Genomic DNA, 23231 nt, shown 5'->3' with positions numbered 1-23231 from the left:
CTCTGGATTCCTGTTTGCAGGAGGCTTTGGGCTGAGAAAGGATGTTTGCTGTTTGCAGCCTGCCAGCTGTGACCTTTCCATCCTTCCCCTTGGGGATGCTTATACAAATGAGTGGGGGAGGATGTGGGCATGGGAGTTTGTAACGGTTAGAATCTTCAATCACAAGCCAGGAAGTGCATGGTGGGGCTGTGTGTGCTTCTCCCGCTTGAGAGCACAGTTGCTTGTCCTACTGAAGCTGTGTGAGCTTCAACCACAGCAGCACGTGCCTCTGGTTGGATCCAAAAACTTGCATGCAGAATGTGAATGAGTCCAGGCTTCAGTCTGCAAGATGGGGGGAAGGCCATGGGGCAAGGCAGGAGTGCTCACAGGATGGCCCTGTAAGGAGCCATGGCCTGTGTCCTGAAGCAGTGACTGAGCTGCCACTGGAGGTGGAAGCCAACTCAAATATCAGCTCTTTGAAATGTGTTGGGCTGTGTCTCTGTGCCTTTTGGTGGCTTTCAGTTCCACTTTACTGGTGAAATGCTGTTCTGCAGTGTTGCTATTTTTGCCAGCAGGTAGGCAAGCACTTGGAAAAGATCTGTGCCAAGGCATCAGGTTCTGCTGCAGAGCTGCCCCAGTACTGGGATGCAGAGCTCTGTGGGCAGGTGGTCGGTGATGCTCTGTGCTGGAATGGGCAGAATGAAGCTTAAATGCTTTCTGGTATCCAGCAGCAGAACATGATGACCTGGAATGAGTTCTTGGGCAGCTCAGGCCACCTGATGTTTGCCACAGTTGTGAAGCCCTTTCAGCTGACTTCAAGCCTATACTGACTCTACACTCTTTTTACTTGCTATGTGACCCTTAGCTGAATGTGGAAGTCTTTAAAGAAGATTAACTTGTGGTGTTACCACAATTTCTCTTTCCTTCACTGTAACCTGCTCCCACCCTGTGCATTTTGCCTTTTACTTTCCAAGTCTTTTACCCAACTTAGTAATATCTCCCCAGTCTACAAATCTGTGCTGCCTTTCACGTCTCACAAAATACCAGGCATTGGTTTTGTTTGTTTTCTAGCTGTAAAGTGGGAAGGGATGGAGCTCTTTCTTGGAGGCTTCTCTTTGATACCCTTTTGTTGAATCTGCAGCTGTTGTCTATGCGCTTCCTAGAGTTATGGGTTCTTCCTGCAGGGGGAGCGGTGCTTTCTGGGTTTGATAGCACCCACTGTGTTTTCCTCTTTTCATTCATGGGATTTCTGTTTTACTCATCTTTCTGATCCCTGATTTAGCCTTCAGAGCTTACCTTCATCCTTGCACATTTGAGTTGTGCTCAGAAGTAAACTTCCTGAGTTTCAATGACCGCCCATTGCTTTGTGGGTTGCTTTTTGGAGCAAGTCTTTTCCCAGGACGCCCTGTGCTCTGTGGATATCTGAGAGAGCGTCGTCATTGCTTCTGCAATGACTGATGTCACAAAGCAAATGAAACTCCTCGTACCAACGCAGGAGAATTTGAGCAATGGTGATAACTCACCTTGTCAAAATAAACACTGCTGCTTAAGAGTATGTTGGGGATATGTGATGAAGAAGCATCTCATCCTGCTTGCCTCTGTCAAATGCTTCCTGGTAATCCATGTCTGGTTTTAATTAAGTATTAAAGCTTGATTTACGTGTGTTTGAGGTAGAAGTAGGAGCTGGTAATGCTGAACATTGCATTTCTTGTAGGTGAACATTTTCACCTGCTCTTTCTTAATGATCCGGTGGTGCCTGATGGTGATGGGCTGTTTGAACCGTGCTTAATATCTCATGGGGTCCTCCTAGGTGCTGCTGTGGTGTAGAATGGCTGCAGTGCCTTTGTTCTTGGATGACCTGATGATTTTCAGGCCTGCAGCGCTTGCTGCAAACATGCTGTTCAGTGTTTTCTGCAGCAGTGCACTTCTGAGCAAGAAGATGGTGAGTGTTCATCCTGTTTTCACTCTATAAAAGAGTCTGCTTAGTCATGGCTAGCTACAGCGTTCTGTAGGTTGTAAGCTGTGCAACCTGAGCAAGGCTCTTAGCATTGGCAAAACCACGGCTTAAAATGGGTGTATTTGTGAGACTCATCCTGCATGAAGCAGATCCATGTGGATAGATATTTGCTCTTACCAGCTCCTCTTCAGTCTTGGAGGCCTTCAAATGCAGTGTGGAGGGACCAGCATCTTAGGAAGGCTTGTCATCCTAAGGGTCCTGCAAACCTCCTGTCTGGTGTAGAAGCCCCCCAGTGACACATGGACAAAAGCAGTGAGTAATAATTACAAAGTGTTGATAAGGTTGCATGTCAGCCTTAGTTAATCTTCGCTCTTTTGCAGAAACTTTTCTGATCCAGGGAGGATCGCCCTCTGTAGAGCTGTGCCCAGTTTTCTGTCATCCTGTAGAACTGCTAATGGCAACAGAGAAGGTTGGGGTTGTGCAAAAGACTAGTTCAGTGCTCAGAAGCTGGGATTTCCAACTGTTCGCTTTCTGCCCGCGTGCTCTGCATCTCTCGTGAGTGACTTCTGCCTTGTGTACAGATGCATCAGATCAAAACAAGAGTTTCAAGAAAAAAAAAATGCACACCACAATTGAAGGTTAGGGAGAATATACTCATATTTCAAAGGGGTTAATGCTTTTGTTCCATGCTGCTGGTCTGTGAATGGGGAATAATTCCTGTCTTTTATTTTTGGAGGGCTGGAAGTAGGTGGATGGCTTCATTTCATGAAACAGACAAGAAAATCACTGCTGAACTCTGAAATATAGCCTTTCTATGTATGAGGGCTGCTCTGAAAGTCGTGCCTCTTGTTTGATGATGCAGCCCATGATGTCAGAGGTGGATGTTAGTGGTGCAGCAGCAGAGGCTGAGCCTTCCCACCACTTGTACATTGTGTTGTTACTGTGTGACAGATGGCAGCAGAGGGGCACTCTGACAGATTGGTGTCTGACGTGGAAGTGCAGATGGAGCAAAGGGTGGAATTAATTTTCTTCGTGTCTTTTGGAAAAGGGGTGACCCTTCTGGATTTCCTGCAACCTGGACTAAGTATCAACTCTGATCTCTATGTCATGGTACTGAATGAGCTGAAGGCTCAAACTTGCTGGAGGAGGCAGAGGAGAAATCAAGCTTTCTCTTGCAACAAGATGACACCAGGCCCCATACCAGTTCAAAGAGTGAAGCGCATTGCTGATCTTGGCTGGACTGTCCTACCACACCCACTGTATGGTCTGGACTTGGTGCATTCTGACTTCAGTCTGCTTTGAATGACAAAAACATGGACTGTGTGGGCAGCATTTTCCTAGTAATGACACTGTCATAGCAGCTGTGAAACAGTGGGCTGCCTCTGCTAGTGCAGGCTTTTACAAGTAGGGCCTGCAGGTTCTCATTCGCTGCTGCCAAAAATGCATAGCTAATGGTTGTGTGACTGTTGAAAAACAGTGTTATTGTGCTCTTTGTATCTGCTGTAGTTCCTGGAACTACACACTGAAGATGTTGCCTGGGGAGGCTGTGGATGCCCCATCCCTGCAGGTATTCAAGGCCAGGTGGATGTGGCTCTGGTGAGTGGTGACCCTGCACACAGCGGGGGGTTGGAACTATGTGAGCATTGTGAGCCTTTGCAACCCAGGCCATTCTATGAGTCTGTGATTCAACTGAAATAAATAGAAGGCATTACTTTTAGAGCAACTGAGGTATTACTGAAGGAGGGCTGAGCTTGTTGCCTTAGTAACTTTTGAACCCTCATAAATGCTGTTGTATTACTGGGTGTACCAGCCAGCGTTCTACTGCTGATGTCCTTCTACTATGACTCTTGCTGTCTGGTTTCATGTAGCGTGTTTGACCTTGGCAGTGTTTCCTAACCTCCATACAAACTCTGGAGCTTCACCATTTGTACAAAGGATGGCACAGGCCTGGTTTCCAAAATCATTCAGGTATCATATATGGGAAAACTTTCAATTCACTGGTGTCTTATGAAGGAACTCAACCAAAGTGTGTAGGTCCTGTGAGGTGGGGGATATTTCCAGGTGTGCTCATTGCAGTAGTAATTTCTGCTGAAGGAACTTTAGGGTTTCCCTTTTGAGTGGTAGAAGTTTTGTCTTAGCACAGAAGGAGAACTCATCTTTCCATGGATATATTAGCATGGTGGACTATGTGCTCAGACAGCTCTTGGCAAACTTGTAGGTTGCTTTTTAAATAACCTTGCCTTGATCACTCATTTGGTCATCTCTCAAGTCTGCTAATTTCAATCAGCAAGTATATTGGGGGTTATCTTTAAAAGTTATAAAATCAAGTAGAATTTGACTCTTTAGTGTGGTAGATGCATGTAGCTTTAAGCACTTAAGGGTTTTTTTTCTCTTGGCACCTTTGGTGCTTTCTATTCTTTGTCTGGATTGTGTACTTTAGAAATGTATGAAGCAAGAGAAATCAAACTCTACACTTCGCAGTGGCTTGGAAGGTGAGACACAATTGCCTTGTAGCTTCCACCTGGAAATCACTTTAAATATGTGGTGTCCGTCCTGCTAACTCCAGTAACAAGCAGTGGATGGGCAGCACTTCTTACCATGACGTTGGGGGCTTTTTCATCAGAAACTGTTAAGAAATGACAAAATTCCTATGGAGCTGTTGATTTCCTCAAGAGCTAAATAGCTCTAGAAGGTACTGGAGGTCTGCCATGTTGTGCACTTCTTGCTTGCTGTCTTAAAATAATGATTTTTATGTTATGTATCTCTTTTTCTTTTCCCCAGGTGAGAAACCAAATGCAGCTTGCCTTTGAGTCCTCAAGATCACAATCGAATGGTTTGTACTTCATAACGATGCGTTAAGAAACTGGATACAGTGCCAAAAGAACTCAATACATTTCCATGACACTCCTGGATCCTGACTGAGATACTTTTGGATTATATATATTTCTGTTCTAAGGAGAGGAGTGCACTCTTGGATTCCTTTCTGCCAGCTTGCTGGCAGAGGAGCTGTACTAAGATCATGGACCATCCCAGTAGGGAAAAGGATGAAAGGCAGCGGACGACAAAAGGGATGCCAGGGAGGAGCAGTCACGGCTCTCGGCCAAGCTCATCTGCATCTTCTGGTGTTCTTATGGTGGGACCCAACTTCAGAGTGGGCAAGAAGATTGGGTGTGGGAACTTTGGAGAGCTCAGACTAGGTAAGGAATAACAGTTTTAGTGGCCTGCGTTACTCGAATTAGCATTTCACCACTGGAATATAAATATGTAAAAGCTTGAGAAAAGCAAGTGCTTGTCCTTGTTTCCCAAGTGCTGAGGTACCTTACCTGAAGCTTCTGACTTGGAAGATGTAATGCTTAGCATTATTTTTATTTGCATAAAGTCAAAGGGAATACATTGGAAAGGCCAAAGATGTGAATTCTGAACAATCCCAACAACGAAGACCGTTCTCAACACTGAATGTCTTGCTTAAGGTGAAAAATCTTCCTGTCTGGGTTGCTAATCTCGCTCTCAGTCTCTCCTTCTTAAGCTAGGATGTCTTGCCAAGTAATGTGTGCCCTCTTTCCCAGCACTCAGCTGTGTCCTCCCTGCTCCACAACCCTCACTAGCCACAGTGCCTCAGTTTCTGCCCCTTCTCCCTCTCCCTGATCTGTCCCAGTGTGTTTGACTCCCTGGTGAGGAGCAGATCGGCCATATGGCTGCTGCATTGTGGCAGCTGAACCAACCCAACAGCCTTTGGTTGTTTGTTTTTTTTTTCCCCTTGGTCTGCTGGTCTGCTAACCGCGTGCCTTGCAGCTGGTCATCCAAACAGATGGCTTTGCGGAGTGCCATGCGCTGGGCTCGTAAGTCATCCCAGACAAAAGATGCATTTGGTTGGGTCTGAAATGAGGTGGGGGAAGCAGACGGTGTTTTTAATTACATGCTTATGAGCTCCCAGTGTGTGGTTTTGGGGTAGCTTTTTCAGATCAGCGGCAGCAGCTTGCAGTGCTCTTGACTTAGAACAGCTGCATTTCCCTTATTTTTGCTGAACGAGGTGGTGTGCAGTGCTAATAAACGTTGAGGGTGCAGAACGCAGGTTGTCTGATGTAAATACCATTTGCCCGGAAACTTGGTATGTGTTTAGAATTAAAACAGTCTGTGCATGAGGGATTGGGGATGACAGATTAACTGAGGTGATTGCTTCGAGTGAGCAAAGTGTTACAGTACTTGACTGCTGAGAGTGGCTTTGTAAACTCATTTTCACTATTCTGAATCTGTTCAGAATTCATCTTTCATTGCATGATTTGGTTATGGCATCTGTAAGGTGTAACACTTCTCTCAGGATCAATATTAAGTTATTTGGTAAATGTGTAGTCTTGGTTTCAGTGCTGCATCAGTTTTATTGAGTTGCAAGAGCAGAGATGGTGCTCCAAAGGCAGAAATGAACGGTAGGAGGGATGGAACTTCCCAACTTCCTGAATGTGAATGAACGTTGCTGGCAGAAGGTAGTGCAGTCAGCAGACGGTAGTGCAGTCTGGATCCTTATAGTAACACAGCTTGCATAGCTGCGTTGCATTTCTGACCAACTCCCTAAAGCAAACGTCCCTATGGGAAGAGCTGTAGAATTGCTTTGTAATCCAAACAGCAGTGAGTGCTCAGGAAATTTATTGCATCCCCCAGGTAAATTCTTCCTGCTTTTGTTCAACCCAAATTCTGATTTTTTTTTTCATCTTTGCAGTTTTTTTTCCCACATTTTGTTCCAGGAGGTGTTGGATTTCTGACTGTTTGAAAACAAAGCACTTTGTACAAGAGATCTCACTTCTGAAAAGAGCAGTTTACAGAGAAATTCAGTTTGAGCCAGGGGAAAAGCAACACCTGTTAGTCAAGTGGTCCTTGTTTTGCTGGTTTTCACTGGGGGTCGGGGTATTTCTGGTGCACTGTTTTGCTGATATGCATTAACCAAGTTCCCTGTAGCAGCTGCACTTGGGTAACAGACAAAAATAGATGCAGATAGTGGCAATTAGGCCACTGTGTAGTCTGTGTAGAATCTTTACATTTTATACAACTTACTACTTTTTGCAGACACTGTAGCTTTAAGAACTCCTCTTTGGTTAATTATTGGATCTTCCTATGGCACAGATGTGATGCTAATTATCACTGGGATGTGTTGTGGGAAAGGAGAAGCAGCTTTTCTGCAATATGAGCAAACAAGACTCTGATAACAGCTTTGTCCTGCAAAGATGAATGATGTGCCCTCTGCTTTTTTTTCTTGGTATAGGTGAGGGAAGCTGTTCTGTAAGTGTCAGGTTAACTGCTCAGGGTTGATCTCTTGCTGCAAATCCAGATAGCCCCAGGGTTATTACTTTTTTGAAGCTGTTTGTCACATGGGAGCAGAGCAGCGGGATAGCTGGCTGAGATGAGATGTGCACAAACATCAGCACCTGGCCCAAAATGAGTTGAAATGAGGTTATCATATGGCTGTTCCTTGGACAGGCTGCACATGCTCTGGGGCTGACCTCAGGCTGACTCATGGAGTAACCAAATGGGATTTTGCTGTGTCTTCTCTGGAAAAACCTCTGAGGTTTTACAGCCCATGGGCAAGTTCAGTGCATAGGCCATTGCATCTGTATTTACTTGGCATCTGAACCATGGAACAAATGGAGTCCAAATCTTTCTGCTCCAGTGCAAATGTAATCTGGCACTTCCAAAACTCTACATTAAAAATAAGTGAAAGCAGCTTTTTTTTTTTCTTCCTGCTTTGAGGGAAGCTTTAAAACTATGTTTGGAGAGTTGTCCCTCTCTCTTCATTCTATTCCCTCAATAAGCTCCTGCACAAAAGAGAAGGGTCATACCTGGAGAAGTTGCATAGTTTTCTGAACTCAGGGATTGGTCTGAAATGTGCATGGGTTGACCAAAGATCATATATAGCATCATAGGATGGCCTGGGTTGCAAAGGACCACAATGCTCATCTAGTTTCAAACCCCCTGCTACGTGCAGGGTCACCAACCACCAGACCAGGCTGCCCAGAGCCACATCCAGCCTGGAATCCAGCTTCTCAGCAGTGACAGTAGGTAAGAGTAGCTCAGCGGTAGGATCTATGCTCTGAACCCTTTTTTTTTTTTTTTTTTTTTTTGCTTGGGAAACATGAATTGCGAGGCTTCCTGTGTGAGCACTGGTGACTTAACAAGTTGCTCCTCATTAGGATGTGGAGATCTTCATTGACTGTGGAAATGCTCAAAACTGAGGCATGGATTTGATCACTGTCCCATTAAAAGCTTTGCTTGAATTTGAAGGGCTTTTGTTACCACAAAAGCTAGTTGGATCATCTTGGTTGCATTAGCTGGAAATTGTATTATCAAAATTGACTTGCAGTTTAAAGCACATCACTTTCTCATTGACTTGGGCTGGCCCAGCATTCTCAAATTGTGCTTCTCAGTGTGAGTTCAATCCCCTGGGAGGGGGGAGGTGGGGGCAGGGAGAAATATCTGTGGGCGAGCTACAGCTGGAGCTGATGTGACTCATATCTGCTCCCTGCTAGCAACCAGAAAACCAAGTGTATTTAGGCTGCCTTCTCTTAATGCCATAGCAGATTTCTCCGTGCTAGCCCTTATCATCTGCCACCTGCTTGTCTGCTGGTTCTGTCCCTAGGCTCCTCCAGGCTGTGCCACCTCCCAGTGTTTGCATGTTTCCCATATGACTGCAAGGCAACTTTCACCAGCCTACATGTGTGTTATAGCTTTCAGTAGCTGATCTAAAGAGATGGTGAGATCTCCTTCAAACAACAACAAAAACATGTTACAAGGGTGGGGGTAAGGCAGTGTGCCTGCCTGGTTAGACCCATCCTAGTGCTTGGTGTTCCTCCTCGCCAGGGCTGGTGTCAGACTAAACACTGCTGTGTGCTGGGGGTCTCAGGAATGACTTTTGTTCTCCTGGTGCTGTTACCCCCTGGGAGCAGCCGTGTGCTTTGCTGCTCCTGTGCTGCAGCTGAGGGCGTTTTTCCATTAGGAGAACTGCCTTTGTGCTGCTGCCATGAAGAAGGCGTTTTGCATACACTGCCTGCCTGTTTGTAGAGGAATAATTGAAAGCTGTGTTGATGCACAAGTTGTTTTCTTTGCTTCTTTGTAGCAGTCTCTTTGATATGTCACACAATTATGCTGATGAAACTCCCTATAGATCGCAGTATGTAGTTGCCAATTGTCCAGCAGAATCAACTTTTTTTCATTTTTTTAATGATAGTGTAAAGAATAAATGTGGCTGGGATACCTCCTTGAATGCCCTGAACAGAAGTGCTGCCATAAAACATGGGTTACCTTATACTGAATGGAAAGTGGTGCCTGCCCTGGTTTTGAGACTTGTGCTACATTGAAGGCACAAATTTGAATTTGAGAGGGTAGATGAGACAAGCCAGATCTCTGCAGCCTCACTGTTGTCTGTTGTGCAACTAAAAGATTTCTTTCTTTCTTCACAGGCAAAAATCTCTACACCAACGAATATGTAGCGATCAAACTGGTAAGTGGAAGCTTTGGGTGTTCTGAAATGCGTTGTACCTAGTGCTAGAAACTGAGAGGAAAAAGCAGCTTCCCCACTTGGTGCTCTCAATCTCAGCCAGGTGCACAGGTGCAAACAGAGATGTGAACAGATGTAAACTCTCTGTACAAGGAGAGCTCCTAGCCCTCCTCCTGCTGTGTGTTTCTGGTCTGTCAGAAGCTGTGAGCACCTGCTTCCCAAGGGGATGGTGCTGGTGGGTGTCTATCACCCTTTCCAAGTCCTCAGGGCAGAGCCATTCTGCTCAGGACTCCTGTTGATTCTCCAGGTTGTGACCATGTGGGTGCATCAAGCAAATTGAGCTCCAATCCAGCCAAAGTCACGCCCTGCCCTACAGACTCTGACATTCAAGGATATGCAGCCACAATCTCTGCAGCAGGAGTCCTGGGGATGGGGAAGTTCTCTAACTCTCTGCCACATTTCTAACATCATGCCCCAGGAGTCTGTTCCTTAACTTTTTCTATCCGTAAAGTAAAACTCCCATTAGTTTCTTGGGGTTTTGCTGAAAATAACCAGTGCTCTTTTCTCATCTCTATGCTCTTTAATCACAGATCCAAACCCTAGAATTTGAAGTTAAAATTGTAACGCTGATTTGACATAAGCAGCAAGTGTGCCTGTTTTCCCAACCCAAACGTTGCAAAATGACAGGAGTCATTCACATTACAGAAGATCAAGAACTGACTCGGTGCATTAATTCTGATTTATGTTCTGATGCCACAGATCTTACATCTCTGATGTTCTCTTTAAATGGTGCAGAGTAGATGGATAAATAATTAGCACGTTGCAGGAGGGACTTGTTTTGGAGCATGTTGGCAAATAACAGAAGATATTCCTTAAAATATCTGAATAACATCTGCAGGATGTGTTTGGAGATGGATCCTCACCAGGAGGAAGGGCCGGTGCTTGTGTAGCTTTCTTTGTGGGCAGATTTGACAACAGAAAATGCACTTGTGAGCAGACTGGCTGTATCATTGAATCGATAATGCTTCTAACTTGATTTTGCTTTCAAAGGTACAAAGGGAAGACGTGCTTCTTTAGACAGACAGAGCTTTGAGGCAGCCCTACTTCAGCTCCAGATAATGTGATGCAAGGAGTTAATGAGCAGATGTACTTAGTGCTGTTGTCTGTGTGTCCTTCTGAGACTTGAACAAAATAAATCTTCCAGCTTTTCAAGTGTTTTTCTAAATTATAAGAAAGACAGATTAAATCACATGATGTTCTTGGGGGGCATAAAAGCCAGGGAACCTTGAGACTGTTGTAAATAGTTTTGCTTTCTTCCCTAAGAAATACCTGCATTTTTCTTATTTTTTAACTTTTTTGTAATAACTTTCTAAATTCCCAAGGTCTTTCTTCATACTTTAAGTAATCTGTAGACTAGTGTCTGCATTTGCTGTGCTTAAAGGCAACTTCTCCTACTTTATCTGCATCACTGGACCAACTCAAAACTCTGCTCCAAATCCTTTCAGCTGTTGGAGATTTTCCTGCTCTGCAGCCCTGCTGTCTCAGGGCTTTGTTCCTCTTGTTGAAGATGAATGGAGGGCAAATGAGAGAATTAGGCTGCAGATGCCAGGAAGTCCATCAGAAAAAGCCATGCTGTTCTGTGTTAACCTCTTTTGGTTTGTCTTTGGTGTGTGGATTTCTGAGGTGTGCTGCATCTTGGGGAGCAGGGAATGCTGCCTGCCCTCCGACGCCATGGGGGCCCACGCAGCTCCTGCTCAGCTGGAGGTCTTTTGGAGCTGTGTTTGTTGGCTTAAACTATTGAGGGCTTTTAATGCTGACTTGCACGTGGCAGGAGTTTCTACCAAGCTGCTGTTGCTGCTGCCTGTCAGTTTGAGCTGTGAGTTTTACATGCCAGGCAGTGGCAGTTCCCTGCTTTTCAGCACAAATGCAGCATCTGCCAGCACCCCTAAGCCCTTGGCCTGCAGGACAACCATCTGCTTTGCTGCGATCTGCTCAGAAGCTGCCACGGCGGGCGAGTGTCCAGAGCTGCTCCTGATGCAGAGAGGCTCGGGCATATCTTGCCCTGCTTGTCACAAGCAGCCTCATGTCTTCACACATTAGTCCCTCTGCCTGTTGGAACAAATGAACTGTTCACTGAATAGACTTGAGCTTCTGTCGCCCTAAATCCCTTTGCTGTGGAGGTCTCTGAAGTCTCTCCCTTAAATTGGCGTTGGCAGTTACCTTCATTTAATTGTGGCTTGTGTAGCAAATGGGCTTTGTGTTCTTTGTATTTGCCTTCAGTGAAGGTTTTTGGAGTGTTGTTTTTTTTTTTTTAAATAGTTAGCTGTACTGCACTGTTGAACCTTGTAAATGGCAAAGTCAAGAAGCAGCCAGGAGTGATGTTCCCCTTGCTGGTTACAGAGGGGATAACTCGAACAAGTGCTGAGCAGCTTGGCTGGAAGGCCTTTTGCCTGAATTCCTGTGCAAAAAAAAATGATTCTTTGACTTGAGAAGAAGTATTTAAGGTAGAATTCATAACAAATGTGGGCATTAATCTTACAGTGAAATAAGACAGGGATCTGCTGAAGAATCAGGTCTCCTGTGCAGGCTGAAGAGCCAATGGAGTGTGCTGAAGGCACAAACTTGTGATTCCATTAAGTGTCCTCCAGATGCTTTTGCTGTAATTCACTGGAGCTGATGTGAAACAGCACTTTAGGGCTTTTCAGCAAGTGTCTGAGGTTCAGACTAGTTCTGCTGCCATTAGATGGATTTTACATGGTTTATGCACGTGACATTTATCTTCTCATTCAGAAGAGAACAACAGCATAAGCTGAGGCTGGTGTTAACTTCATTGTCTGGGCAGGAGACAGTCTGCATCATTGGCTACCCCAGGTGAAGTTTGATGGAAAATGTATTCACTCAACAAGTCTCTTAATCCTCTCTGTGTTAAGCTCGTATTTTTAGAAGCTCCGTAATCGTGCATGTTAATGCTTCATAGATTGTAGGCATTAAGTTTTGTGCATGAAGTGGCAGCTGAGAAATGTACCGGTTTGGGTGCATTCCAGGCTTATCCATTTTTTTTTTTTATCCTGTGTGTAAAAACAGAATCTTCTTGAGCGCTTTAAAATGTTTGAACAGCACCTGCTAGTGAAGGAGGAGCCTTCCTCCTGTGTTTCTACCAGGTTTCTGCTGAACTTACTGCTATGTTATACCTACATGCAGCTGCAGTCTGACTCCAAGCATGGCACATGGCTGAGTGCTTCACAGAAATACAGCCTAGTGACCAGCACAATGCTGTGGGCAAACACAAGTCCACAGGCTCGAAAGTCGCAACTTTATTCCTCCTGTTCTGCCTGGTTGGGATCATCCCGCAGGAATCAGCAGCTTTGTTGGATGAGTCTTGAATTTCACTTCCATGGATGAACTTTGTTTTTAGTTTCTCTTTAATGAGGAAGTTGTTTCTCTTCCAGCACAGTTCCCTCAGAGTGCACACTGCAGGTCTTCCTTCTTTACTTTCTGTTCTCTATTTATTATTATTTAAATGATGTATAATGATGAAGTCTATTGTTAGACTTCTAAGGTGTTTTAGCTTGAAATGTGGAGCAGTCTTTATGGTCACAGAACTTTAAATATGTAATTTTTTCAGTCAAAACATTTCAGGTGGCATTTTTCTTCTCTTCTAGGAACCAATAAAATCACGTGCACCACAACTCCATTTAGAATACAGATTTTACAAACAGCTTGGAAGTGCGGGTAAGTAAACCTGCCTTAAGCGTATAGAAGGTTTGTGATTTCTTTATGCAGTGAAACATTACCATTGTGTGTGCTGTGCATCTCTGACAAGAACTTCCTGATGATGAAGGGCCTGGAGCATCTCCTGTAAGAGGAAAGGCAGAGTGATCTGGGTCTGCACAGTGTGAGGAGGGGTGATGGAGAGAGGGAATCTGGTAAATGTTTACAAGTATCTGAAGGGAGGTAGGAGGCAAATGGGTGAGGCCAGGCTCTTCTTGGTTGTGTGTAGTGACTGGACAAGGAGCAGCGGCCTAAAGCTTGAACACAGGAAGTTCCATACTAACATGCAGAACTTCTTTATGGTGAGGGTGACAGAGCACTGGAACGGGCTGCCCAGAGGAGGTGGTGGAATCTCCTTCTATGGAGATATTCAAGACTTGTCTGGACATCAACCTGTGTGACCTGTACTTTGTATTCAGGTGTTTGCATCCTATTGCACACAAAGCTGATCAGTTAATGCCATCACCACTGAACTTCCAGTTCTCTGTGCTTTTGAGACTTCATGCGTTTCTGCTGTGGCTTTTTAAAGTGAATATGTCAAACAGGCTCACACAGTGAGATGCTTAACTCCACCTTTCCTTCCCTGGTTGAGTTTTGTTGATGCCTGCACTCTGTGATGCCCCACTGAATGTTTCTCTTGACATGGGCTCAAGTCCTGATATACTTCTTCTACATTTGCCAGCTTTCTACCTCTCAGTAATATCTTAAAGAGAAATTTGTAAACCCAGGCAATGTTGGGGGCTTTACTATGGCTAAATGGTGGTGGGATTGTTGTTTTTTTTTACTGCTGTTTTCTTCTGCTTGACATCAGTTCAAACCTGTCATCCTACAACACTCACCCAGATTTCTGCCTTGCCTGATCCTTCACATGCTGGTGGAAATATTTCTGAGTATGCTGTCATCAGACGTGGAAATCTTGCCTTTAAGTTCTCTACTTCTCATCATTCCATGGGGGGATAACTGCAACCTCAAGTTTTTTGTTATTGTTGTCAAGAGCCTGTTAGGAGGGCTCCTGGAAAACATGACTTCTTACTACCTCTTTGTGGTCCCATGGGCATCGCAAACTGCTCTGGTAACCTGTTGGATGCCATTAGAAGCTCTTGTGTTTTGCTGAAACAAGTGCAGATAGGCCAGGAGTTTAGGGTGGAGGATGTGAGCTGTATCTGTCTACACAAAACCTGGAAGCAAACCTGAAGAAATGTTGGTGCAGCCAGACTGCCAGGATCACAGTCTTCACTTGATGTCTGCTGAGAGTTAGGGAAGATCGTCTGCAAAAGCAAGCTGGTGCTGCATATGTGCTGACTTTGGAGAAATAGCTGAGATTGATCTCAGTGATGCTTTTAATGTCATACACCCTGTAAACGTCCTTGCTTCAAAAACTTCAACTCTTCTAAAGTGTATTGTTGCTAAATCATATAAGTTAGGTTGGAAGGGACCAGCTTACCACAGATCAGATTAGAACATTATTGTTGAGTGTCTGTGATGATATTGTTCATTTCCAGTATGTAATTAGATGTGTTCACAAGAAGCTGATTTACCAGTAGGGATGCAGAGGTAGCCAGTGCCCAAGAGCTGTTCTGTTTGACCTCAGCTCTTTTTCTACCCTCTGGCACAGCAGTGGTGTTTACATGGCAGCTGCTGGAAATAAAGATTTGTTCGTATTGGTTATTCCATTAACTTTTCTGCCCCTGAATGAAGAGGCAGGGCCTGCTGCACAGAGACCATCTGCTGGTTTCTTCCTTCTCACTGTGGAATTAAATATTTAATAGCCTGAAATAGTGTATGACTGCTATACCTTAATGTAGGCAGTGAAACGAGCAAAAACAAGCAAGCCAACAGAAAACCTGCAGGCATGGAGTCCAGGTCCGGATGGTCAGTCCATATGGTGGCTCAGGAAAAGAGAGGAATTCATTTTGGCTTTTGGTAGTCTAGGATATGATCTGTTTTCTGACCTGTCTGATGCAGTTGTAACTGATTCTGTGCAATCTTGCTGGTTACTCTGCCATCAGTGATGCAGGAAGCTGGTGTCCTACACTGAATTCCTTCAGTGTAGTTCTTTGTGTAGGTGAATGTGCATGGACATCCTGCTGCCCAGCCTCTGGTCAGGGCCACCTGCTGCATGTCTCCTGGTGCCAGAGATGCCCGTGTCAGCCCTCATTTTATGTTTTTTCTTGCTGGATAGCAGCTACCTGTGAATTAATGTGAATGGCACAGCTGTCCACATACATCCAAGCATGATGGGGATTCCGGAAACTCAGCTTTGGTCCAGCCAGTGAGGTCTGCTGCTTCCTTACCTCAATGACAAGGCAAGCTCACCCTCTGACCTGACAGGGTGCTACTGTATCTCCTATGGCCTCTGGTGTGTCTGTAGGGATCAGACACCTGTCAATTTTGTCCCTAATCTTTAGGAATAAAGGCCTGTTTTCTTACCATTCACAGAAAATTAGAAAATACAGCTCTCTGTACCAAGCATTTGTTTTGCTCCAGCTACCCCCTGCTCACACAGCAGCATCCCAGGATTCTTTTCAGTCTTTTCAGTCTATTTCAGGTGATTTTCACATTCTCACCTTTCCTTCAGGTTAAACTCCTACAGACTTACCAGGGAGAGTGACTTCTCCAAAATTTTTACTGGAAACTCCTTTTTTATCAACAAAATAGTGCCTGTATTTCCCAGTCTTCCTCAGCCTTCAGCCTTTTGAGCTGTTATTTCCTTCGTGTAGGGTAGATATTGCAGCAGGAGAACGTGGTTGTGTTTTTATCTCTCCTTGTCCCATTGCTGGGATTTCCACAGCAATTTGCAGCAGCTCCTCCTTTGCATCTGCTGGCAGTCCCAGCCATCTGGGTGTGGAGGTACCGGACTCTCCTGTTCTCCCATCATGATCTGGAATGATGGTAGGGGTTGTGTGGCACTGCTCAAGTCTGTCGTGTTGGAAGGTGGATCCTCCTGATCTCATTGCTGCTAGAAAGTACTTTTAATGTGCTTTGAGTTGGAAAAGTTTAAATACTGCTGTGTTTCCTGCTGCTGTTAAGTTGCTGGGAGCTGGTGGGCTAATACAGTGGATGCAGAGATGTCTTAGGGACGCCTTTCATACACCAGTCATTACTTCAGATGGAATTAAAGACCAATGGGAGTCTGGAACTGCTGTATTTCTCCTGGAGGCACAGCCTGAAACCATTCCACATTGCTCATTGTGCTACAGATGATCCTTGAGCTTGGCTGTGCTCCTGTGCAGCCATGGAGCTGGGGCTTCCCCTGCTTCTGCTGCCATTGTTTGCAGTGCAGCTCACTTGAAATGGAAACTAGAGGCTCAGCCCTTGAGGCAAGCATCATCCAAAAGCTTTGTTGCTGTCCAGCTCTGCTGATTGGAGTGGAATGAGTTCTATCTCCTCCTACAAACCTTGCTGTACTGAGTAGTTGGGTCAAGCATCATCAAGGATATGTGCATGGGTGTATCATGGCAAAGCTCGAGCTACTGCCTGGTCTGTTTGTGCAGCCAGCTTTCCTTCTGGGGGCAGGGGAGCCTGCTGCTGCATGACATTCTAGTATTGCTCTTAGCCCCAGTCTTCTCTCTGAGGATGTGATTGTGGCTGAAAAACATCTCCAAGCACTCAGGAAACAGCTTTTTGATCTCCTGCTTCTACACAACAGAATAATTCACTGTGGCCAGGAAGTACTGCCTGCCAGCAGTGACCAATAGAGGTACAGGGCTTAGCTTTCCTCACCGTGTTTCAAGTATCTGTGGCACCACGTGGGGGTCAGGGCTGTGAGCTGTGCCTGCCTCATGAGCCCCCATTTGGGTGGTTCCTTCTGCTACTGGGTTCCTGCGTAGCAACAGCTTCTGCCCGCGCGTGTGCTGCGATGGGAGGCGCGGTGCTTGGCTTCAGCAGTAGCTGTGCTCCCTCTCAGCTGGCAGATGAGTCACACCATCCCTGTGCCCTTGCAATCCCACCTTGGCACTTGTGATTCAGCACAGCACGTGCTCTTGCTTCCACAGAACAGCTGTGCTGCTCAGTGGGTGCTGCTGGCCGGAGGGATCGTGCACGATTGGCTCTGCAGTGCTGCGTTGGAGAGCGCTGATACACAGGAGAATCCCAGGAAACAGAACATCTCTGCTGTGTTCCCAGCCCACGCACCTCATGAGTCACAGCAGAATATACTGAGCCAGGGAGGGAAGTGATAGTACATATAGAACATGGAAGGGTTTTGTGGTTTTGTTGTAGTTCCTGCTCCATAAACAGGTTCACCTCTACTGAATACCAAGCGTTGTGTGTTTACTTTCTGGACCTCTTTCTGTTGCACAACTTGCAGGAGCGAAGCAGTCTGTTTACTTGTCAGGAAGCGGAATCAAGAAAAATGAAGGTGGTATAAATAACTGAGCTTTTTACGTATTCCAGTCAATATTTGCATGTATAGTTTTCAATGTAGCTGTCTGCTGCTCCATTCTGTGCCCTGTTGCTCTTCAGGACTGCCTACATTAAGCGCATTTCTTTCCTCCTGTGTTGCTCTTGCTTTGCCCGTGACCTGCTGCACGCTGGGTATGTACCAGTCTTGGGAGAGAAATTCTTTCCATGCGGGTTGCACAACACTACCATTCAGCAGCAACGAGGCAGGAGGGGTCATTACAGTGAGACTTGTTCGGATGGGAGTAAACAAGGCGCTGTGGAAGAGCTGCTGTGCCTGCTGCTTCCTGGGGAACTCCCTGCCTGCAACGCTTTTCCCCATAGGAGCTGCAGCAACGTGGGGCTGCGTAAGTGAGGCCTAATGCAAGATTGCCTGGTAATACCAAAATGACATCCATCTGCACCAACAGCAACTTGCTTCTTTGGATCCCAGTCCTGTGTTTGATCAGTTCCCCGCTTCAATCCCTAGCACGGATGCTCACGTTCCTTTTAAGCTGTCAGTTCATTTTCTAACAGTGAGCAAAAACTCTTTACCTTCATTCTCAAATCTTGCAAGGTGTTGTGAAGAAACTTGCCACTGAAGATAGGGCTGAGGTGCCTCAGCAAGGAGTGGTGACAGGTAAGGTTTTGTTCAATTAAAATATGATTATTATCTTTTTTTAACAAAAATGCAGTGCCTGGGAGGCCCTTTGAAAGCAGACTTGCTGTGGAGCAATGAGGGACAATGTTTCACCATCTGAAAGTGTGGCGGTTCCCTTGCTCAGAAGGGCTTGCTGAACATGCATACTCCAGCAGCTCTTAGCATCAGAAGGTCTGACTTCCTTGGGCTAAATTTAGGCTTTGTCAATTGGAAGCTATCAGATGCCATTAAAGCAAGGCTGGTTAATATTTGAGTATGAGGTGAGGACAGTTTCCTTTTTGTATTTCAAGAAGTCCTCTTCTGTCTTCTGCTCTTCTGGTGTTTGTGGCAGCAGTCACAAAGCCCCGGGAGCACCCTCTGTGTGGCTGGGCAGCCAGAGCCCCACTGAAAGAGAGAACTGTGCCAGGGAGGTTGCGTGCAGGTGAGCAGTCGGGTGCAGAGGGCCTGCCTCTCAGAACAGCTAGTTGATACAGCTAGTTGATAGGTGTGGTTTGCATTCCCCAAGCTCTGCCCCGCCTGCTATTTAAAACACCCTCCTCTTGAGGAGATGAGCCACTGACTGTGTGGGATGGAGCAGTGCTGCTCAGTATGGGCTGTCCCTTGTGGAGGCTGATGATCTTGTAAAGCATCTGAACTTTGTTTTCTAGAAGATTGTTCTGTAATAGAAGAGGATGGGAGATTTCCATCAGGCTGCAAGGACTGTGTGGGTAACAGTTACCTACAGAGCTGACAAATCCTTCAAGCGCTCTGACGGTTCGTGTAGTAGGGCTGATGAACGCCAGCCTCCTGAGTTGCTGTGGACAGCACACGTGTCTTTGACTCAGAATCCATCACCTACTAGTTTGGTGCTGCTGCAGGAGCCAATGGCATCTCATGGGTTTTTAGCAGCCGTTGTGTTGGGCCCTGCGATACAGCAGCTCTGATGCAGCACCAGTGTGAACAGGTTTGTGTGGCTCAGGTCTGGTTTACTTTCTGATCTCTTGAAGCTGGAGCTGTGTGCCTGATAGGCTTTATCCAAATAAACTGGACCACTCTGATCTGTCATCCAAGAAGCAAATGCAGTTGGATCAGCTGCTGCCACTCCTTGTCTGGGACAGTGTGTTGCTGTAGCAGTGGGGCTGGGGCACACCCTGGACCCTGCACAGAGATGTGGGCTGTAGCTGAGTTGTACTGTCAGCTGTCAGATTTCTCCTACATTCCCCCTGTGAGGCAGCTGCAGTGTCACTTTGTTTTGCAGCTGGCCAGCACACTATAAGCTTCAAGTGCCACTGAACTCCCACTGTAGATTGTTGGCACATGGATGGGTGCTGGGGAGATGAGCTGATGAGGGGCAGCAGCCATCTGGGTTTTGGTGCGATCAAATCCAAGTGTTCCTCTGCATGGCAGAGGAGTGGTTCAGCACACAGCTTTCATTATTGCTGCTTTCTTAGCAGTTTTCATCTTCCTGGGGTCAAGTAGACTTTTCTGCCAGTGCCTCTGAAGTCACATCTGCATGCAACTCTTGCAGCCTAAAAGCGCTGTTAATTTTCCTTAAGTATCCTGTATGTAATATGTGCGACATAATAGAACATATTCGCATAAAATATCCTTGATCATCCTAACTCCTCTTAAAAATGAAGGACCCCAAACCTGCTACTTAATTCCCTTTTTCAGGAGCTAGAGCTGCTCATTTTGATGGTTGTGACCTGTTCCTGCTGTGCAGGAGTTTCAGAGCAGCCTGTGAAGCTGCATCACACCATGGCTGTGTTTTAATTGCTTGAGAGCTTTCTGTGCAAATCCCACTGCCGTCAGCGGGCTGCTGTGACCCGGCACTTAACCTGCACAGAGTTCAAAAGCTGCAGTCCTGCAGCTTCCCACGCCTTGCAGCAGAGACACAGGCTCTGTCAAGTACACAAAGAAAGCCCAAAAGCAAAGCAGATGGGACCGTGAGGTTAGAGGAATAATTAAGCCATGTTGAGCCTTTTGATTTATTCTCCCATCTATGTCCCTGTGTTGCAGGTACATGGGAAAAGGCAGATCATTAACTTCAGCTGGAACTTTTTGGGGGGTGGCTTAAAATAACTATTGTAATGTTCTGCAGTGTTTTGATCCCTCCTGTTAAGCTGGTGCCTTGTGTGCCAGCTGCACTCAGCACTGGAACAGCAGAACGTGCATGGACTTTACCAACCTCAAATGCAGCGGTCATCCAGAGATTGGAGTGAAAGAGATGAAATACAGAAACCAGTTTCCTAAAACCTGCACAGCTGGATTTGGTTGTTGTGAATATCAATGCGGGCGTCCTCTGGGCACCCTGAAATTGCTTCTTTCTTCATCTGTGTGTTGTCTAATGGAGTCCAGCCATGTTATCAGGAAACCAGCTTGTGCAACTCCAAGAGAATGAAATGCCATCCCTTTGATAACACAACAATTGGGAAAATTGTTTTTCTGTAACTGAAGTCAAACCATTTGGATTTTTACCAGCAGCAAGAACAAATATGTTCTTCCTTCTGTCCTTACCATGCCTGTTTTTCTTCTGTTCCTTTTCCTGTACCTTTTTTTTGGTAGATGCAGACACAAGCTACTCAGAAGACAGCAGGGGGTTCGATACGTCCTGTATGGCCCAAGGGAAGGAACAAAATCTACTCACTTTCTGGAATTAATTTGGAGTCCTGGGAGTCTGCGTGTGGACACATGTTGGAGATGAAGCAGTCCTGTCTGCAGGCACACAGCTGTGCGCAGGGTGGCATGTCCTCCACTCCAAAGCTCAGCTGCTGGGCAAGCACCAGGGGGAGGGAATTGGTCATTGTGTAGATTTGGGATGCTTCCTCTTGCTTTTTCCCCGGAGACTCTGGGTGTGCTGATGGGCTCTTTGCTGCGATGAAGCAGTGAGAGCTGGGCAATAACACGAAAGCACTTAGCATTTCCTAGAAAAGCGATGATTCATGGTGCAACTGAAGCAGGAAAAAGATGTTGCAAAAAGCTGATGGCAGAGAGCTGAGTGTCTGGCAGCAGTCAGAGCAAATGGCACACAAGGATGTTGGGAGCTGCAAGGATAAGAGGATGCTGTGAAAGGGCTGCTGAGCTGCTGTCTGGAGCAGGGCAAGTGGCTGGAGCTCTGTGGTATGGAGATGTCTGGAATCAATGGGGTTGAGAGCAGAGTGCTGGCACCAAGGCCAGCTGAGCTATGAGGAGGCATACAAAACCATGATTGCCCAGCAAGGATGGGCACCTCTGTGATCTCCATCAGGACAGTGGGAGGGGAGCACTCTCCATGTCCAGTCTCTTCTCTGTAAGGATGTACATCAGGAGTACAAAGGATGTTGGCAAAAGGAAAAGCTTAATTGAAACACAGTGTTTTAAATTGCCTGAAGAGGTGAAGATTACTTGGTTGAGTTTGTCTCGAGTGCCTGGTGACAACTGGTGGTAGATCAGCTTCTTCTAAGACTTGTCTTGAGTGAAAGATGCTCTTCATGACTGGATATGACTGGTGGGATCTTGGCGGTGACTGGGCTGTCCTCATCACATGAGCTCTTTGGTTGGAATGGTTCAGTTTCACCTGTCAGTGAAAAGTTCAACTAATTCTACAGACTGGTTTTTAATGCAGTGCTACACAGCCCTAGATCAAATATTTAAGATAACTTTATCCCAAGTATCAAATAAATCTATCTTAATTTTTCTTCTCTATTTCTACGTCACAAGTAGATACTTCAGACACCTGAAGGTCAGAATGAGCCTTTGTAATTTCAGCCTATGGAACATGGCTTGGGGAGATTAGGCTGTTAACCAGCGGAGGTGGAGTGAAACCTGCTGCCATGGGGGTGTTTGAAGAGGGTAGCAGATGAGTTGTTGGCCTAGTCGATACTGATGGCAAAGCTTCTGTTTCAGCTAGGATTTTATTCTGATTTGAAAATTAAGAGAAGGATAGATGCTCATTAGTGTAATCAGCTTAAATGGGTTGACTACTCTAAAGCTGTTTGTTTAACTTGTTTGAAACATGTTCAATTTTAGCTATAAGTGTTCTATTTATTCTGTTGATCGTGTAATTTTTTGTTCAGTGATTTGTAAAAAAAAAAACACCCTTTTTGCTCTGGAAGGGAATCTTGGGATAGCCTATATCCTATTCAGCAGTGCTGCTTTAATTTTAACACAGAACTTTCTGTGCATTAATGCTCCAGGGGAACTGCTGTGGCTCTGGATGAGTTTTTAAGAGGACTTGTTTGTGCTGCTCTTGTAGCAGCATCCAGCATCAGCCATTTCTTGATGTCACATTGCTCCTCTTCCCTCTGCCTATGTGTGTCTCATTTGGGCCTTCTTAGATGTGTCTCCCTCTGCAATAGTTTCCAGCTTTGAAACCTGCACGAGTGTCAAACTGTAATTGTCTTTCTTGAAATTGGAGGCCTCAGCTGCTCCTTATTCGCCCACATGACATCTAAGGGCTGCATAAACCTGTTTCCAAAGGAAGCAAAGAAATGGTGATTTGGAAGCTAACAATTCTGCTTTTACAGCATGTGGTTATTTCTTTTTGAACTGATGTACGAGGACTCTGCTCTTGCACCTCTACTGACACAGATGTCACACGTGGCTTTCTGTACTTGCTCCCTCACCTCTTCTTTGGGTGTATTTGGGGTTGTGTTCTTGTTCTAGGTTTATTCTTAGGCTCCGAGAGCATCAGTGCATATTTGCCTCTGCAGACAGTTTCCACACTGTTCCTGCCACATAGGGCAGTTGGTACAGAATACTTCCCTTGGGCATAGCCTTTGATTGGTATCTGTCTGCCTCTTGCTGTTTGGTAATTGGTCCTGGAAGTGGTTTTGGATGAGCTGTACGGCTCACACAGCTGATGCCTACACTGCATGGCTGTTTAGAGCACACAGGACATCCAATGGGTTATTAGAGCTGTTAGTCGTGCCACAGAGCATGTGGCAGCAGGACAGCACAACCCGAACTGACCAAGATGCTCAGTGTCGGACTGGAACTTGCTGGAAGATGTAGTTTTGAGGTGTTCAGCTGAAGCTCCCTCA

At 45.7% G+C, this 23231-nt stretch overlaps 1 protein-coding gene across 12 annotated transcripts in view; it reads left to right on the top strand.

Annotated features, from left to right (window-relative positions):
• The window catches only part of CSNK1G1 (casein kinase 1 gamma 1), an 82411-nt gene that overhangs the window by 32830 nt on the left and 26350 nt on the right, over positions 1–23231 (top strand). For 6 of the 12 annotated variants that reach the window (XM_085515996.1, XM_085515993.1, XM_085515995.1 and 3 more), the window contains 3 exons: positions 4718–5133; positions 9382–9422; positions 13082–13151. In XM_085515996.1, the coding sequence (XP_085372122.1) occupies positions 4956–5133; positions 9382–9422; positions 13082–13151 (289 nt within the window). In that variant the 5' untranslated portion in view covers positions 4718–4955. Of the gene's footprint in view, positions 1–4717; positions 5134–9381; positions 9423–13081; positions 13152–17499; positions 17551–18147; positions 18211–23231 lie in introns of all 12 variants that reach the window. The other 6 variants (XR_014934453.1, XM_015872328.3, XM_015872329.3 and 3 more) reach the window with 2 other exon arrangements.

Source organism: Coturnix japonica, chromosome 14, assembly GCF_054131305.1.
Source record: "Coturnix japonica strain WE chromosome 14, WE-NBRP24, whole genome shotgun sequence".
Taxonomy (NCBI): domain Eukaryota; kingdom Metazoa; phylum Chordata; class Aves; order Galliformes; family Phasianidae; genus Coturnix; species Coturnix japonica.
Note: the sequence above shows the minus strand (reverse complement) of the source record. Positions and strands in the feature narration are given on the sequence as shown.